Source organism: Silurus aristotelis (genome assembly GCF_946808225.1).
Source record: "Silurus aristotelis genome assembly, chromosome: 6".
NCBI lineage: Eukaryota > Metazoa > Chordata > Actinopteri > Siluriformes > Siluridae > Silurus > Silurus aristotelis.
This window is the reverse complement of record NC_139579.1, coordinates 1,921,380-1,938,304: the sequence shown is the minus strand read 5'-3', so window position 1 is coordinate 1,938,304 and position 16,925 is coordinate 1,921,380. Positions and strand designations below refer to the sequence as shown.

The window sequence follows — 16,925 nt, the reverse complement described above, 5'->3', positions numbered from 1 at the left end:
TTTCTGGACACAGACAGAGGGGGTCACGTTTCTCTGTAGCTTGGCAAAAAAGATGCTACACTTCTTATTAGAAAGTCCTGAGTTCAAATCCCAACACCACCAAGCTGCAATGCTGGGCCCTCGAGCAAGGCCCCTAACCCCTTACCTGCTCAGGTGTATAAATTAGTTCAGTGTAAGTTATTCTGGACCAGGATCCCAAATTAACCGAAATGTAAGACTGATTTCAAAAATACATCACATTGATTCCACCCATATTTGATTCTTAAACACTTTCCAAAACATCTACATGCTTCCATATGTGCACTTGACTTTTGTCTTGGTGTGTGTGTGTGTGTGTGTGTGTGTGTGTGTGTTTTGCTGCAGAAGGTCTTACCAGAGCAGGAGGAATTTCTGAACGCAGGCGACCAGTGAACATATCACTCCAGTAACAGTACTGCAATAAACAGACATATAGTATATTCTCTAATTAGTAAGACAGTGTGAGATGTGTGGGACATTATGAGACAGTGTGAGATGTGTGGGAACATTATGAGACAGTGTGAGATGTTATGGGACATTATAAGACAGTGTGAGATGTGTGGGACATTATGAGACAGTGTGAGATGTGTGGGAACATTATGAGACAGTGTGAGATGTTATGGGACATTATAAGACAGTGTGAGATGTGTGGGACATTATGAGACAGTGTGAGATGTGTGGGACAATATGAGACAGTGTGAGACATTATGAGATGTGTGGGACAATATGAGACAGTGTGAGACATTATGAGATGTGTGAGACAATATGAGACGAGTGGAACATTATGAGAGTGTGAGATGTGTGGGAGATTATGAGACACTGTAAGATGTTCTGGGACATTATGAGACAGTGTGCGATGTTATGGGACATTATGAGACAGTGTGAGATGTGTGGGAGATTATGAGACAGTGTAAGATATTATGGGACATTATGAGACAGTGTGAGATGTTATGGGACATTATGAGACAGTGTGAGATGTTATGGGACATTATGAGACAGTGTGAGATGTTATGGGACATTATGAGACAGTGTGAGATGTTATGGGACATTATGAGACAGTGTGGGATGTTATGGGACATTATGAGACAGTGTGGGATGTTATGGGACATTATGAGACAGTGTGCGATGTGTGGGAGATTATGAGACAGTGTGAGATGTTATGGGACATTATGAGACAGTGTGAGATGTTATGGGACATTATGAGACAGTGTGAGATGTTATGGGACATTATGAGATAGTTTGAGATGTTATGGGGCATTATGAAACAGTGTGAGACGTTATGGGACATAATGAGACAGTGTGAGATGTGTGAGATGTTGCCAGAAGGTGTGCTATTGTCAGCACCTGAAAATCTCTCTTGTCCTCCAGCGCCTTAGCGATGGCCTGTGCCGCCTTCACTCCAACCGTGTTTCCCTCCAAACGCAGAGCGCGTAGACCCTCGAACTCCCGAATCGCCTTCACGATCTTCTCCACTGAACACCACAGAGGGCCAAGCGGTGAGACAAGAAACATGACAAGAGTTGACAAACATTCGGATGCGTCTATTTATGTACATTTTGCAAGCAAACAACACGAGTGAAACAGTTCATTCTGCAGGTAGCGAGCGTCTTCGTTGTCCTCACCTGACTCAGCATTGTCCAGCTTAAGACCCTGTCCCTTATAGCTCAGCTCTCTTTCTCCTTCTCCCACCTGAGTCCGAGCCAGAGAGTCGGCCAGCTGGGCCACTATGTCTGACGCCATCTCCTCCTCACCTACCACACACACACACACACACACACACACACACACACACAGTCTGTGGTTATCCTTTTAATGAGCGTTCCCTTGAGAGCCTGGTAACCTCACGAGTGGAGGCCAGTGCGCATGCGCACAGTACCTTCCCGGAAGTGAATTACAAGCCACAACAGTAGCGTCATTATAAAAACCTCTCACTTTTTGCGGTACCAGATATATTTAATCAGCAACTTGCATTTCTAAAATACAAAAAATCTATTTGTCGCATTTATAATTGCAATAATAAAAAAATTATAATAATAATAAGTCATCGGGATGCGAAATGAATTAGCCAACAAGCGCGCGAAAAGAACGGATACCCCCTTCCCCGCGCGCGCGCGCTACTTTACAACCCGATCAGACACACTAAAGCCGGGGGGTTTAATCTGAGGGTCAGGGGTAAGAGGGGTCCCCGCGTGCCGTTCTATTTACCTGCAGAACTCTGTAAATCCGGTTTATCGGGTGTCTACACGCAGGGAAACAACAACACGCGCGCATGGGACACACACCGGCGGAGTCGTCCGGCGCGCTCGGATGACGTAATGGCGCATGGAAGCGGCGCGCGGCGTTTGACGGGGTTGTAGTTTTTTTTAATTAAGGGGCGCACATACATGATACAGCAGCCCCCAGAGCCCAAAGAGTGAAGGGCCTTGCACAAGGGCCCCAAAAGTGGTAACTTGGTGATACCGGGGCCTGAACCCCCGGCTTTCTGATCAGTAACCCAGAGCCTTAACCACTGAGCTCCCTGCGTTGCTTAGGAACCTGCTGCTACCTGGTTATAACCTGACTTACATATTCTGTATGAAAAATATATGATGTGTATGTACTTAAAAATCCCCATTCCACATTAGGTCCCCATTTGCTCGCATAATATCCTCCACTCTTCTGGGAAGACGTTCCACTAGATTTTGTGGAGATTCTGTGGAGACTTCATTCAGTCACAGTGGTGTTAGTAAAGTCAGGTACTGGTGTAGGTCAGGTGAGAAGACCAGAGGTGCAGTCAGAATAAAGATCCATGAGGTTACTGTAGAAGGTGAAATTGGACTGTAATTAATATCAATAATGAAACTGCAGTGAGTAAAGATCCGGTGATGAGGATCAGGATGGGGTTCCCTTTTGACTTTAGTTCCTCTCAAAAGTTTTTTCCTCATACCATCACCTATGAGTATTTCTCTCAACACCACTGTCATCACTGTCTCATTTATATGAGATAAACGTATAAAGAATAAACTACTGATTAATACATAAACGTAAATTGATTTCATTCTGTAGAGCTGCTTTGGGAAGCAGTTAAAACTGCCATTGGCGAGTATTTCACGTAAATGACATAAATATTATATACAACAATTAAAGCAAAGTCAAAGATTTTCATCATTTTTATATTTGTATTTAGTTTGCATGCATGTCAGCTCATGACCAAACAAACTGTTTATATTTATCTATCTGGTATGGTCTACAGGATAGATCTATCTATCTATCTATCTATCTATCTATCTATCTATCTATCTATCTATCTATCTATCTATCTATCTATCTATCTATCTATCTATCTATCTATCTATCTATCTATCTATCAGTACATACTTTAGGGAAAAAGTTCAATAAGAAGCGCATGCGCACTAGACTTTCTGTAAACCGGCGGCGTGTAGGACCGCGCGGTGCAGGCCGGACGGTGAGGGAGTCATCACATGTTCCGTGTAGTTAGCGCGCAGTGAGAGATCACTAAGAGAATAAAGTGTGAGATCTTCATACAGACATACAGAGATCTATGTGTTCACTTTACTCTCACACACACACACACACACACACGCACACTGTACATATTTATAGCTGCAGGTAAGTTAAAAGTGCGACCTGTGTGTGAGTTTCATCTCCCAGCTAGTTCTCCTGCTTTCCTTTAGTTCTTATTTACAGCGCATGCGCGTGTGTGTAACGAGTTATTTATTTATTACATAAGTGGTGTTTACTTCTTTCGCTTTTTCAAAGATACTTTGGCGTGTGTGTGTGTGTGTGTGTGTGTGTGTGTGTGTGTGTGTGTGTCTGTGTCTGTGTCTGTGTGTCTGTCTGTGTGTGTGTGTGTGTGTGTGTGTGTTGAAATCCTCCTTCTTCCGGAGAGGAAATAACTTCAGTCTCCTGGTGTTCACATGATGATCATGATTATTATTACGAGTTCTTCTTCACCAGACCTGAGGAACTGATCCCTCTAAACCTTTCACTGCTCACTTCATTAAACCCTGATGGATTTTCTTTTTGGTTTCTGAAAGAAGAACCATCAGAGGAACCTCCTCCTCCTCTTCTCTCTCTCTCTCTCTCTCTCTCTCTCTCCCCCTAGGTCTCTTAGGTTTCATTTTCACATCATCTCAGGGTTTGTTTGTTTCTTTTTTTTTCTTCCAGGACCTCATGAAACGAAATGAACCAGGACCGACAGAATCGCAAGGAGGAGATCCAGAAAGCTCTGGCTTTTATTCAGTAAGAAAACCAGCTTTAAATCAACTCCCCCTCCACACACACACACACACACACACACACACACACACACACACACACCACCACCCTGCCAGGTTTAACAGATAAGAAACACCAGATGAAGGTCGCATGCCGTAGAGTCTCTGTTTAGGCTCAAAAAAACGAATGAAACAATAAGAGATTAAAATATGCAACTACGATGGAGACAAAAAAAAGTAGACATACAATTTATTCTTCTTCTTCTTCTTCTTCTTCTTCTTCTTCTTCTTCTTATTATTATTATTATTAATATACATTAAAGCATCCATTTATCTTTTTTTTTTTCTGGGCCAGAAAGTAGCTCCGCCCCTAATAACAGCTGGTCTTCTATATGTATCAGTGTACCACCTTCTCAGCACCAGAGTTCTAGGTGTGTGTGTGTGTGTGTGTGTGTGTGTATTTATTAGGCAGCAAGTGAACATTTTGTCCTCAAAGTGTTAGAAGCAGGGAAAATGGGCGAGCGTAAAGATACGATAGATTTTGAAAAAAAAGGCCAAATTGTGACGTCTAGACGACCGGGTCGGAGCGTCTCGGTGTGTTTTCGATCCAACAGACGAGCTCCCGTAGCTTAATGTTCGACTGCTGAAGTGTCGCTTCCTAACAAAAATATCAAATTTTACAAATTCTTTGTATTTGTTAAATGTTACCATTTATTAAAACATTACGATTATTTACATTCTCTCATTTTTCTGTGATTTGTTTGTTTTTTTCCCTCCCAGGTCCTCACTGCCGTACCCCGACCCAGACGGATATGAGGTTCGGTTTTCTTCTTCTAAAAACACTGGACGATCGTAAAAAAAAACATATCGCTGAGAATTACCGGTTAGGTCACTTTGACAGGAAGCTCCGCCCCCTCACCGTATCACAACACGACGTGTTTGTAGTGTGTTTGTCTCCGTCTGATTCGGTGTTTATTTCCCTGCGAGTTTGCTCGACTCCTGCTGTTTATCAGCAGGTTGATTATTAACTCGCTCGCTGTAGCCGGATGAAGCTGCGCTGTCCTCGTCTCACATCCAGATCAATGATTAATAAAGAGCAGAAGGGTGTGAGTTCCAATTCCACCACAAGCTTTATTCTATATTCGACGGAAAAAACTTAGAATGAGCATCCGGATTTCACGGTGCTGATGTTGTTTATGACTCAGACGGACTTCCTGTGTTTTCTATACATGAGTCAGCGGCGGAACGTCGCGGGGGCGATTGTGTTTCCTCTCCTTTCGTTTGATGATAACGATTCTAGAAAACGAGTCCTAGAAGGTGTTATAATGCGTTATAATGAAGCAGGTTGTATGATATAATATTATATTCGGCTCCTCTCAGGGTTTCCTCATGCAGCTGGTGTGTAACCTGTTGGATGAAGGTAACGCGGCGTTCCGAGAAGGAGACTGGACGCTGGCTCGGGGACACTTCAGCGAGGGCGTGAGTGTGGCGAGATACGCTCAGGGAGAAGGAGTGACCGTTCCTGCGGCGCTGCTCGAGAGCCTTTACGTGAACAGAGCCGCGGCGCAACACAACATGGTGAGCTGCTGTTTTTTTTTTTTACCCACCTGATCCGCACAGAACCAGACTGGAGTCTAGACGCTTGTAGACGTGTGAATAATAACAGATTAGATGCTCGTTTCAACTAATATACACCCCAGACTCCACTAACACCACTGTGGCTGAATGAAATCTCACACAAATCTCCACAAATATCTAGTGGAACATCTTCCCAGAAGAGTGGAGCTCGTTATAACAGGAAATGCTGACATGTGGAATGAGATGGGTTTTATTTCATTTTTTAAAAAAGAGCACAAAGATGGGCTCCAACCCCACAAAACTGCTTGAACTGCTTCACTCTTGGTCTCGCTCAGATACGAAACCCCCCCCCCACATCTCCGTCTCCTTCTTCTCAGCTGGAGGAATGCAAACACATCGGCCCCGAGTTATCTAGTGACCTTTAAACGCTCGCTGGAGTAGAACACCGAAACATCCCACTCATTCCAGATTCGCTAGCCTGCACAATGACCTTGTGTCCTTTGTTGTGTTTATGGTTTCCTTTGTGCACTGGAACTGTGAAGACGATCTCACTAGAAGTTTCAGGGTACTTCTAGAATTCTTTTGCACACTCTGGACCAGTTTCGTTTTTAAAAATAGCAGATAATAAGCAGGGACGCTTGACTAGGATTAGAGAAGATGTTCATTGCTGACGTTAAGGCCAGTCTGCTGGAGGTTGTTGAGTGAGGAAGGAATGGGAGAAAGTTTAGATGTGCTGAAATGAAGATGAGTCGATGTCTACTGCTTTGGTGTTGGTGTAACCAGAGCTGTTGAGCAAGAGAACATCAACAGCTGGATTCTTGTAGAAACTTCTTCGTTGTAAAACGCTCCGATGTGCTTCATCACTCTGTAGTGCAGGCAGCGAGTTACAGAAACCAGAGAAAAGGGGATTTGAAACCTGTTAACTTGTGGTTTTAAGTGAAGAGGAAGTCCACATGCTCAGATCTATAAATAAAACATAAAAAAAAGCATGAAAAAAGGAAAGAACGACCACGTGCTATACACTGTAATTCTAAACACTATAATAGTTTTCATTTTGAACTATTGAACTATTGGTAAAAGTCCATACCGATAGTTTTTCCGGGTTGCGTTAGTTGCCAGAGCGGCTAAGAAGGTGCGCTGCCGTTATGTGAGTTTGCACGGAGATCGCTATTTTGTATTTATGAATTATACAATTACATTTTTGTTTTTGTTTTTTTCCCATTTAGCACACTTTCATTATTCTTTATTTTTGTAGTAGAGTCTGGTGTTTTATTTTTATTTTTTTTTTATCCAATATCCATTTGAAAAACTGAAAAAAAATCTGTTGATTTATTCGGTTATCGGCAAGTACGATCCAATCTAGCTATCGGTATCGGTTGACCTCTAGTTCATTATGTGGAAAGTGGGGGTATTTATTTATAAAATAAATATTTTTGCTCAATGCTATTTCTTTATGCGATCATTTCGACATGCTGTATGCTATAAAAGTGTCGCTTCCGTTGCTTGTTGTGTCTCTGACGGCTCCTCGTGACTCGGTCAGGGGGAGTTGGAGGCGAGTGTGAGGGACTGTGACAGCGCTCTGGGCGTGGCTAAGGGCAGTGGCAGGGCTCTGTACAGGAAGGCCGTGTGTCTGAAGGAGCTCGATCGACTGAATGAGGCGTACGAGTGCAGCACGGCTTGCCTGATCACATCACCACAGGTAAAACACACTCACGCTGCGGTGTCATTTTCACTGTAATAAATCTATACTGATAGTTTTTCCGGGTGGCTGAAGATGTTGGCCTTTACAAAGGGCGCTAATAATTGTGTAGCTCGTAGGCGGAATGTTTTCATTCTTGCTCAGCTGTAGTGTTATGGTCAGTGTAAATCTGATTAATTTCTCCTTGAACGATCTGTGTGTGTGTGTGTGTGTGTGTGTGTGTGTGTGTGTTGATCAGGATGAGAGGGTGAAGGAACTGGCTCAGGATTTGGCAAACAGACTGGACCTGAAGACACGTAAAGCCTACATTGGTGTGCAGGTCAGTAACATTACCACCATGATGCGACGTGACATGACTTACGATGACGTAATTCGTGTTCCTGTTCTTCGACAGGGCGTAAGCGAGACTAACGGAGAAAACATGCTCCCTCTGGAGCAGGTGGGCATTTCTTTTGATTAATGTTAATCATTAATTAGAGGTGTAACGCTACACATATTCGTACCGAAAATGTTCACACGTGCACACGTGACCCGACTGCCATCTTTTTCACGTGCGGAACAGAGTTACAATCTGAGTTCCCATTAGATGAAAAAATATCGATGGTCACAATTTTGTGTATCGCTACACCCCTAACGTTAATTAGCTTGCTGAACGTCTCGTTAATCTCGTCTCGTCTCTCTTCTCTTAAAGATCTCGAATGGGATTGATGGCTTGTGTGATGTCGCAGGTGGGTGTGAATCCTTTCGCTCTTCGTCCAGGTGGTTGTGTGTTTCTTCATGCTCTGACCTCAACTCTTTCTTACGCAGCATCAGCAGGTGTATCTGTGAGCTCGTCCTCCGTCCTGTCCGCTCCGGTCCCTGTGAGCGACGCCACAGACGATTCAGCTGTGTGTCTGTCAGTACCCGTGTCTGAGCAGCTGGGGGACTGTGATCTGGTGGGGGACGAGCTGGACACCCTGCTGGACTGCGTCTCCAAGCAGGAACAGCTCCCACAGGTGACTTCCCATCCTCTGTTTTTTTTTCTTTTCTCTCCTCTGTTCTTCTGTCTCTCTTCATCTTTCATCGTTCTCTCGTTCTCCGTCAGACTCCGTCGAAAGGCAGCGTCGTCCCCACTCATGTCCCAGCGATGGGTCTGGGTCCGTCGTTCTCTCCTCTCCTCCCTGCCCCGTCTCCGTGTCTTCCTCCTGCGTTCTTTTCCTCGGCCGTTACTCATCTGAACACGCTGGACTCGTTCAGTGAGACGAGTCACGACCCGTCTCTGACGGTCCGACCGCTGGATTCGCTCGACTCCTTCTATCAGGGCTCATCTCAGGGCTCAGTGTCTCAGCGAGCCCCTCTAGTGGTGGGAGGAGAGGGGCTCGATTCACTCTCAGAGTTCACGCTGCCTGGTAAATGTGTTCACTATCAGTACACACACACACACACACTCACACACACACTCACACACACACTCACATGCGCTCTAGCAATGACACATGGAAAGAGGCCACGCCTCCTTCACTCAGACTCTCTGAGGCCACGCCTCCTTCACTCAGACTCTCTGAGGCCACGCCTCCTTCACTCAGACTCTCTGAGGCCACGCCTCCTTCACTCAGACTCTCTGAGGCCATGCCTCCTTCACTCAGACTCTCTGAGGCCACGCCTCCTTCACTCAGACTCTCTGAGGCCACGCCTCCTTCACTCAGACTCTCTGAGGCCACGCCTTCTTCACTCAGACTCTCTGAGGCCACGCCTCCTTTACTCAGCCTCTCAGGCCACGCCTCCTCCACTCAGACTCTCAGCAGCCACGCCTCCTTTATGCAGACTCAGAGGCCATGGCTTCTTCACTCAGACTCTCACACGGGCCACGCCTCCATCACTTAGTCTCAGAAAGAAAGATATAAAATAAAATATATAAATCTCTCTCTCTCTCTCTCTCTCTCTCTCTCTCTCTCTCTTTTTCTCTCTAGGTGGTAAAGTCTCTTCCAGTTTTCTCCCTCCAGTGAAGATCCGAAGCTCCTCAAACTGTGTGAACACTGTGTACACGGTGAGTCGTCTTTCCCAACCTCCGTTCCTTTTTAGCTTTCTTTTCCCCTTTATTCCTTCCTTATCATTTCTTAATCTCTCCTGTTTCTCCCTGTTTCTCCCTTCTATTTCTCGGTTTATCTTATTTCCCTTGCCTTTCTACCATCACTTCACCTTTCTGTCCTTTCTTTGGCAGCCCCTTTCCCTTTATCTCTCTCTTAATCTCTTTTCTCTCTATCTTTCATTCTCTCAATCCTGATCATTTCCCTCCTTTCTCTTGTGATCACACTCTTCTCTCCATTCCTCTCTCTCGTTCTCTTATACCCTTCTTTTCTCATCTGTCCTTATTAATATCTTCTCTATGAACCTGGACATCCTGAATAAAAGTGTGTGTGTGTGTGTGTGTGTGTGTGTGTGTGTGTGTGTGTGTGTGTGTGTGTGTGTGTGTGTGTGTGTGTGTGTGTGTGTGTGTGATCTCGAGAAGAACGGTCATGTGGCATCCACCTTATCCCAGCTCTCCAGAAACCCTCTTGAACACACACACGACTTCACTCAAGCCTGTTCCGTCTGCTTTAAACGTACAGGTAACCTGCTCTCACACACACACACACACACACACACACACACACACACACACACACACACACGTTATTGTTTCCTCTTCCTCTATGTTGGCTAGGAGACACTGTGTGTTGTCTCTCGTCCTCTGTCTCAGGTGCAGGTGTGCTGGACTGTGAGTACAGACCTGATTTGTCTCACAGCTGTAAGAAAGACATCCTGCTGTGCAGGAAAAGGGGCGGAGTCACCCCGCATTGGAGGCGTGTCCGGCCACGCCCAGCTCGGAGCAACTTCCAGGGTCCTTATGTGCTCTGTAAAGGTGAACTCGCCGTCTTCTACTTTTACCGTAATATTCATATTTGATACATTTCTGATTTTGTGCGTTTATCAGGGATCATCTCTGAAGCAGCGACCAATACGATACCATTCACCCGGATTACAGTTAGGGTTGCAAAAGGGGCGGGAACTTTCCCGGAAACTTTCTATTGGAAGTTCATCTGCGTAATTTGGAATCTTAACAGGAATTTATGTAAATATATGGTAATTAATTATAAATTCAGGGTTATGTTAAGAAGGAATGCAGTGGACATAAGGGGGCGTGGCCTCAGTGATGCACCTGCAATTGAGTAAATTTACAGTTTATTCCCACCAATTCCTGTTAATTCTAAAAGGAAAGTTCCCAGTCTTAAAAATTACGATGCAGTGTGATAGGATTTTGATTCGATTCCACACAAAGCGATTCGTTGCAATACAATGCAGTGGAAAATAATAAGATGCTCCGCAATTCAATATGATACCGAAAGTTGACTTTTATTTCTTTGGCTCAGACAGACAGCAAATCATCAGTTTACTAAAGAACCTTCAGACTTCTAACACACGGCCCCTTTCACACACACGCACACGTTTTTATAGTGCAAAAAAAAGATGAAATAAAACTTCTTTTCCTGTTGTGTCTGCAGGAAGTTACAGCTCTACCTCTGCCAGGTTAATCTGTATTGTATGTGACTCTCAGGACGCCTCAGTCTCCGTAGTGTTGCAGTTTAGCGACGAGAAATCAATTTATATATCAAATATTGCAAATATTCTATTGGTCACTTTCTAAATAATAAAAGTATAGAACATCTACTAATAATTATATATAAATCAATCGTTTGTTTCCCCCAATACATGTATCCGATGCATACTTTTATACCGACGCGAATCTTATCTCGTGTGTGTGTGTGTGTGTGTGTGTGTGTGTGTGTGTGTGTGTGTGTATATAGAGGTTCTAGAGTGGCAGGACTGTAAATACGGAGAGGCCTGCACCTTCGCGTACTGCCAGGAGGAGATTGATGTGTGGACGCAGGAGAGGCGGGGCTTACTGACCCGGGAGCTGCTCTTCAACCCGCTCTCCTTCAATCAGAGACAAGCGCTGAGCGTCATCCGACTGCTGACTCTACACGGGGGCATGTTCATGTTCCTCTGTGAGGTACGCTCATGTGCACACACACACACACACACACACACACACATTATATTGTGTTATTATAATCAAAAAAATTTACAGGGACATAAGCAGGTGTGTGTGTGTGTGTGTGTGTGTAGGCCTGTTTTGACGGTAGACCCAGGACCATCAGTAAGCGCTGTAAGGAGAATCCGTCCCTGTGCTCTAACGTGGACTCGCACCATCAGTTCGACCGAAACAAGTGTGTTCCTCAGGGAGGTGTCATGTGACCATCATACCAATATCATCATTTATTATCTAACATTATTTCTCTCTCACTTACACATACATATATATAATGTATATGTGTGTGTGTGTCAGGTGTTTGGTGCACGTGGTGAAGAGCAGCAGCAGTGTGTGTTACAGTAAGATCAGGCCCCTCAGCACTCATCGGCAGTTTGACGTGTGTCGTCATGAGGTGCGTTACGGCTGCCAGCGCGACAAAAACTGCAGCTTCGCTCATTCACTCATAGAGCTCGAGTGCTGGATCCTGCAGAAAGATCATGGTACACACACACACACACACACACACACACTTGTACATAGAGCACACAGGCCTAAGATGATTCAGCAAAGGAGCTTCATAACTGTCTCTCTGTGTGTGTGTGTGTGTGTGTGTGTGTGTGTGTGTGTGTGTGTGTGTGTGTGTAGGCACCACTCATGAAGGTATTGTGCAAGAATCTAAGAAGCACTGGCACAAGCAGAGAGTGAGTTCTTACTTACAGTGCAGATACACTGTTTTCTCACACACACACACACACACACACACACACACACACACACACAAGTTCGAATTTCTGCATAAATCCACCTTTAACTTTTATTGTTTGATTCGTGAGCATCATTTCATCATTCTCGTAAAATCCATTGTCAGAATTGTAATAAATATAATTTTTTTAATAATTATTTCAAATAAAACTTAACATAATTTATTACATTTTATTTATTTATAATGTTTATCGCATTTATTCTTATATTCTTTTTTCCTCCCTTTTTTTTTTCAGCCAGTAAATATTTCCCAGATCAATGGCACTGTATTTAAAGGGGAGGGGCAAATCAAGGGGGCGGAGTCAAACGGGAAGGTGGGCCCTGACCGGTCATCGGGAGCGGGAGGCGTGTCGGGGGTGAAAGGTCACGATCTGCGTCTGACAATGAAGTTTGTGTGCGGTCAGTGCTGGAGCGTCGGACTTCCGAGCGAAGCGGACAAAACACACAAGTACTGCAGCGCTAAAGCACGACACAGGTTCACCATGTACACACACACACACACACACACACACACACACACACACACACTCTCTCTCTATCTAACACACTTTCGGTGTCTCTCTGTAGCTGGATTAAAGAACGAAGGGTGCTTCTGGTGAAGTCTTTAGACCGAGAGAAGTGGGTGGCCGTGCGACCTTTGCCCTTTGCCAAGACGTACCCTCAGCAGTATGACGTGAGTCTCTTGTGTTTGATATCAATAATGAAAGAGAAGATAAATAGACTTCTAGTTCTTAGTGTAGTCTTTGTAGTTTAGGGGCCCCTATAGTTTTTTTTTCTTGAGGGCCACATCATTTTTTCTTACTTTAATGGGGGTCGGTTCGCTCTGTAACACAAAATGTAGAAATTCTAAGATATAAATGTATTTATTATTTCTCCTAATGCTAAAATATATACTGGATTAATAAAAAATGAACAAAGACCTCATGTAAAATAAAAAAACAAATAAATAAATAGGAATTAATTCATAAATATAATTATATAATTAATACGTTATAAATATAAAATATTATATAGCGCTCTCCGTGCAGCACGCGGCCTCCTGTGTAAAAACAAACGGCACGTGCTGTCTTTCACCTCTAGAGGCCGCTCTCGTAACGACAGCGGAAAAACTATCAGTATGGATTTGTGCCGATAGATCCAGGGACGGGCCTTAATTTGGAGATCCCCGGTGTAGACCGTCATGTCCCGCCTCCTGAGCCACCTTAACCAATCAGGCTGAAGTCTGGACTCAGAAGTGCACCAATCAAACAACAGACACTTTATCAATCCGAGAATACGTCGTACGAGCGCCTTTCTGTAACGTTCTATCCTTGTTGCAGATCTGTGTGCACGTGCTGAAGGAGAAGAAGTGCCACTACATCGGGAACTGTTCTTTCGCTCACAGCCTGGAGGAGAAGGAGCTGTGGACCTACATGAAGAACACTGGCTGTGAGGCTCCACACCTCTTTCAATCTCTTACACACTTGGTTTCAGTGGCCAATTAGGAGCCAGCTAACGTGTGTGTGTGTGTGTGTGTGTGTGTGTGTTGCAGTGCGGGACCTGCAGCAGGTCTACGACACGTGGTGGACGGCGACCAATCAGAACAAGCGCTCCGACGGCTCTTGGGCGTCCCAGTTCGGAGAGGAGAAGCAGATCACCATGCCGACCGACTTGGCAGAAGCTGACGTGAGTTCACGTTGACGAGAGAAAAAAAAGTTTGGAGAAGAACCACGTATGGGTGGAAAGGATGGGTGTCCCAATACTTTTGGCCACAGAGTGTGTATGTTACTCATGAATTCAGAGGAATGCCAGTATTTACAGTGTGTGTGTGTGTGTGTGTGTGTGTGTGTGTGTGTGGGAAAAGGACGGTTTACACTGCCGCCTGTGTGGGAAGCATAGTAACAGCGATCGTCAGTGGCAGCAGCACATCTTGTCTGAGAGACATAAAGAGCGAGTCCTGAGCGGAGCGGGAGAGGAGGAGAGTCTCACCTGGATACACCGCTTCCCCGGACCCTACTTCTCCATCTGCCCCAGGTACGCTCTTCATCGCAGGTAGTGATGTCACCTCCATATACGGCTCCAGGGTTCGATCCTGAGCTCGGCGTTCTTCCGAGAGCGTGTGAGAGATTTCCCCCCAGACCTCCAAATGTACAACATGCAGTAGGTGGATTGGTTACGCGTCGCATCTCGATGCAGAGCCAACGATAAGATACGTTAAAGTAAGATATTCTATATCTTATATAAGATATTCTAAGGTATTCTATGTGACTGTCAGGACGCTTTGGGTCTCCGTAGTATTAAAATAATAAAAGTATGCGATGCGAATTGCTGAATCTTACCATCTCTAGTGTGTGTGTGTGTGTGTGTGTGTGTGTGTGTGTGTGTGTGTGTGTGTGTGTGTGTGTGTGTGTGTGTGTGAGAACGTGACACGTCCTGGAAGTGTAGCTCGATGTTGACGTGTGTAATGTGAACCGTCTGGACAGGTTGGAGCGCGGCTGTGCCGAGGGCGTGAGCTGCGACTATGCCCACGGTGAGGAGGAGCTCGAGGAGTGGCGCAAGAGGCGGGACTTCCTGCGCAGGAGGTTGGAGAGGGCACGAGCCGAGCAGCTCATCGCCCTGAACGACTACGACTTTGGGAAGTACAACTTCCTCCTGCAGGACTGAGAAAACACACACACACACACACACTTCTGCATTCAAGTGCCATTCATTCATTTATATATATATATTAAAAAAAAATTATTTCAACCTGCTGGTAGATGCTTGCAGAGTCTCGACCCAGTTCCGGTTCTGGTTCTGAAATATCCCATTTGTGTTTAACACCCGAGTGCCTCTTGAGCCTCCCTTTAGATTAGGGACCCTACAATCCATTTCTTTTTATTAAGACATGACCACTTGTGTTTTTCAAGGCAAGCCACGTCACGTCACATCTACACGCTGCCCGGCTTCAACACGTAACACCTCCAGGACCAGGTTTAGGGTCCAGTTCTGTTCTCCAGGATGCTCACTAGAACTTGCAGTAACTAGCAGATATACAAACTAACCACACATCCGTCTCGCTCTTATTACCATGCAGCACGATACTCAGATCAGCAGAAACGGCGGTGATGATGATGATGATGATGATGCCAGAGAAAGAGTTCAATTCTGTTATACTGGTTTGTTTTGTTTTATCCCCCTCACCACCATTACCACCATCACCACCACAACCACCACCACCACCACATGATCCTGACAATTCAATGAGTCTAAACCCAAATTCCTTCTTTTTTTTTTTCTTGCTTTGTATTTCTAGTCTTTTACAAAACACAAAAAATTTACAAACAAACACACCATTGAGCTTCAGTGGTTAAGCCTCTGGGTTACTGCTCAGAAGGTCAATGTTTCAAGCCCAACTATCGCCAAGCTGCTACTCTTGGGGCCCCTGAGCAAGGCCCTTAACCCTCATCATTGCTGACCCTGTACTCTGACTCCAGCTTCCGAACTTCACTCAGTGATACAAGTGCGAAAGTGTGTAGTCCTGTGTGAATCTTCTGCCGTTTGTGTGTCAGTTGGTGACATTTGGCGTCCGTTGGCATCGTTTAGTGTCAGTTTGCATCTGTTGGCATCTGTTCCCGTCTGGTGGTATCTGTTTAGCGTCAGGTGGGATCAGTTGGTGACGGTTTGTTTGTGTGTGTGTGTGTGTGTGCGCTGAGGAAATTCCAGAAGGTCTCAGACGGCCTCAGCTAGAAGATAGTCATAGCAGACGTCGCTAAACCCAAATAAACATCAGCTCTCAGGAGGAGACGAGACAATCATGTGTTTCATCTCCGCCGTCCCGGACCTGTTTATTCTCAGAGCTCCAGCTCTCGCTTTTAACCCGAGCAGAACCAAAATCTAGGAGTACCAGTGAAGTGAACGGCATGAGAAATAGTCACACACATACACACACACACACACACACATACACACTGGGCGTCTGAATATGGAGCGGTTCTGCGATTTTCTCATCTTCAAATTAAATGGACTCCTGTAGCTATACAGCAGTTTGGCTGGAATTGTTCTTTTCGTTCTTTTCTTTTTCTTTTTAAAGGGTGTTCACACTTTTTTTGCAGCAGATGTCAGGATTTCCACATTGCCCAGGCCTGCAATTATTCCTCAATCCTCTTATTCCTCAATCCTCTTTCACACACTGCAGATTGGACTATTTTTTTTATTATTATTATTATTTGTAGTCATCTTGTCCACAGCCCCCCCCTTCCGTGCCCAGTCTTCATCGTGCCTTCATTGACCTTCCCAGTGCCTTCGAGATCAGTACCAATACAAAAACGTACATTAGTACATAGAGGAGGGCCAATACTTTCCATAGCCACAGAGATGGCCAACAGTTATTAGTTATAAATGTACAAAGTGACCTGTGTAATGGGCTGAATTTTATTTTCTTTTTTTTCCCACATTTTATTCAAATTTTGTTGTTTTTTTGCGCAGTCTGAATGACGTTATGTGTTTAAAGCTGCTGGTCTGAAACCCTGTGCTGCTCTTTACGTCTGCATTCAGAGCCTCCAGTCTATAGATTTTTTTTTACAAATTCTCTTTATTTTACTAAAATTTGGCATTACTGTCTCATCTGATATTTGTGTTG

At 44.8% G+C, this 16,925-nt stretch overlaps 3 protein-coding genes across 4 annotated transcripts in view; 2 read left to right on the top strand and 1 right to left on the bottom strand.

The window, feature by feature from the left end:
- rangap1a (RAN GTPase activating protein 1a) overlaps window positions 1-2,373 on the bottom strand; it is a 6,112-nt gene extending 3,739 nt beyond the window's left edge. The window contains exons 1-5 of the mRNA XM_083545322.1: window positions 2,224-2,373; window positions 1,641-1,769; window positions 1,363-1,490; window positions 374-433; window positions 1-3 (exon numbers count right to left, since the gene is read on the bottom strand). The exon at window positions 1-3 is cut by the window's left edge and continues 177 nt beyond it. Of these exons, the coding sequence (XP_083401448.1) occupies window positions 1-3; window positions 374-433; window positions 1,363-1,490; window positions 1,641-1,758 (309 nt within the window). The 5' untranslated portion in view covers window positions 1,759-1,769; window positions 2,224-2,373. The remainder of the gene's footprint in view (window positions 4-373; window positions 434-1,362; window positions 1,491-1,640; window positions 1,770-2,223) is intronic.
- The window catches only part of txn2 (thioredoxin 2), a 149,989-nt gene that overhangs the window by 78,975 nt on the left and 54,089 nt on the right, over window positions 1-16,925 (top strand). The gene's annotated exons all lie outside the window — the stretch shown is intronic.
- Window positions 3,439-15,004, top strand: zc3h7ba (zinc finger CCCH-type containing 7Ba). Of its 2 annotated transcripts, XM_083545308.1 has the most exons (23): window positions 3,439-3,627; window positions 4,186-4,260; window positions 5,016-5,052; window positions 5,616-5,813; window positions 7,354-7,512; window positions 7,751-7,831; window positions 7,907-7,951; window positions 8,204-8,240; window positions 8,320-8,507; window positions 8,597-8,900; window positions 9,462-9,538; window positions 10,001-10,100; window positions 10,232-10,393; window positions 11,337-11,542; window positions 11,659-11,759; window positions 11,879-12,063; window positions 12,209-12,264; window positions 12,562-12,800; window positions 12,893-12,998; window positions 13,645-13,753; window positions 13,857-13,990; window positions 14,169-14,338; window positions 14,788-15,004. In XM_083545308.1, the coding sequence occupies exons 2-23, from the start codon at window positions 4,202-4,204 to the stop codon at window positions 14,966-14,968; spliced, it is 2,934 nt and encodes a 977-aa protein (XP_083401434.1). In that variant the 5' UTR covers window positions 3,439-3,627; window positions 4,186-4,201; the 3' UTR covers window positions 14,969-15,004. The 2 variants fall into 2 exon arrangements, with proteins under 2 accessions (XP_083401434.1, XP_083401435.1); XM_083545309.1 differs by lacking the exon at window positions 7,907-7,951.

Bases quoted from the DNA above. Each gene is read 5' to 3' on its own strand.
- zc3h7ba (XM_083545308.1), top strand. From the start codon at position 4,202: ATGAACCAGGACCGACAGAATCGCAAGGAGGAGATCCAGAAAGCTCTG. The intron at 5,814-7,353 runs GTGAGCTGCTGT...TGACTCGGTCAG, and splicing joins CCGCGGCGCAACACAACATG to GGGGAGTTGGAGGCGAGTGT. The intron at 12,801-12,892 runs GTTCACCATGTA...GTCTCTCTGTAG, and splicing joins AGCGCTAAAGCACGACACAG to CTGGATTAAAGAACGAAGGG.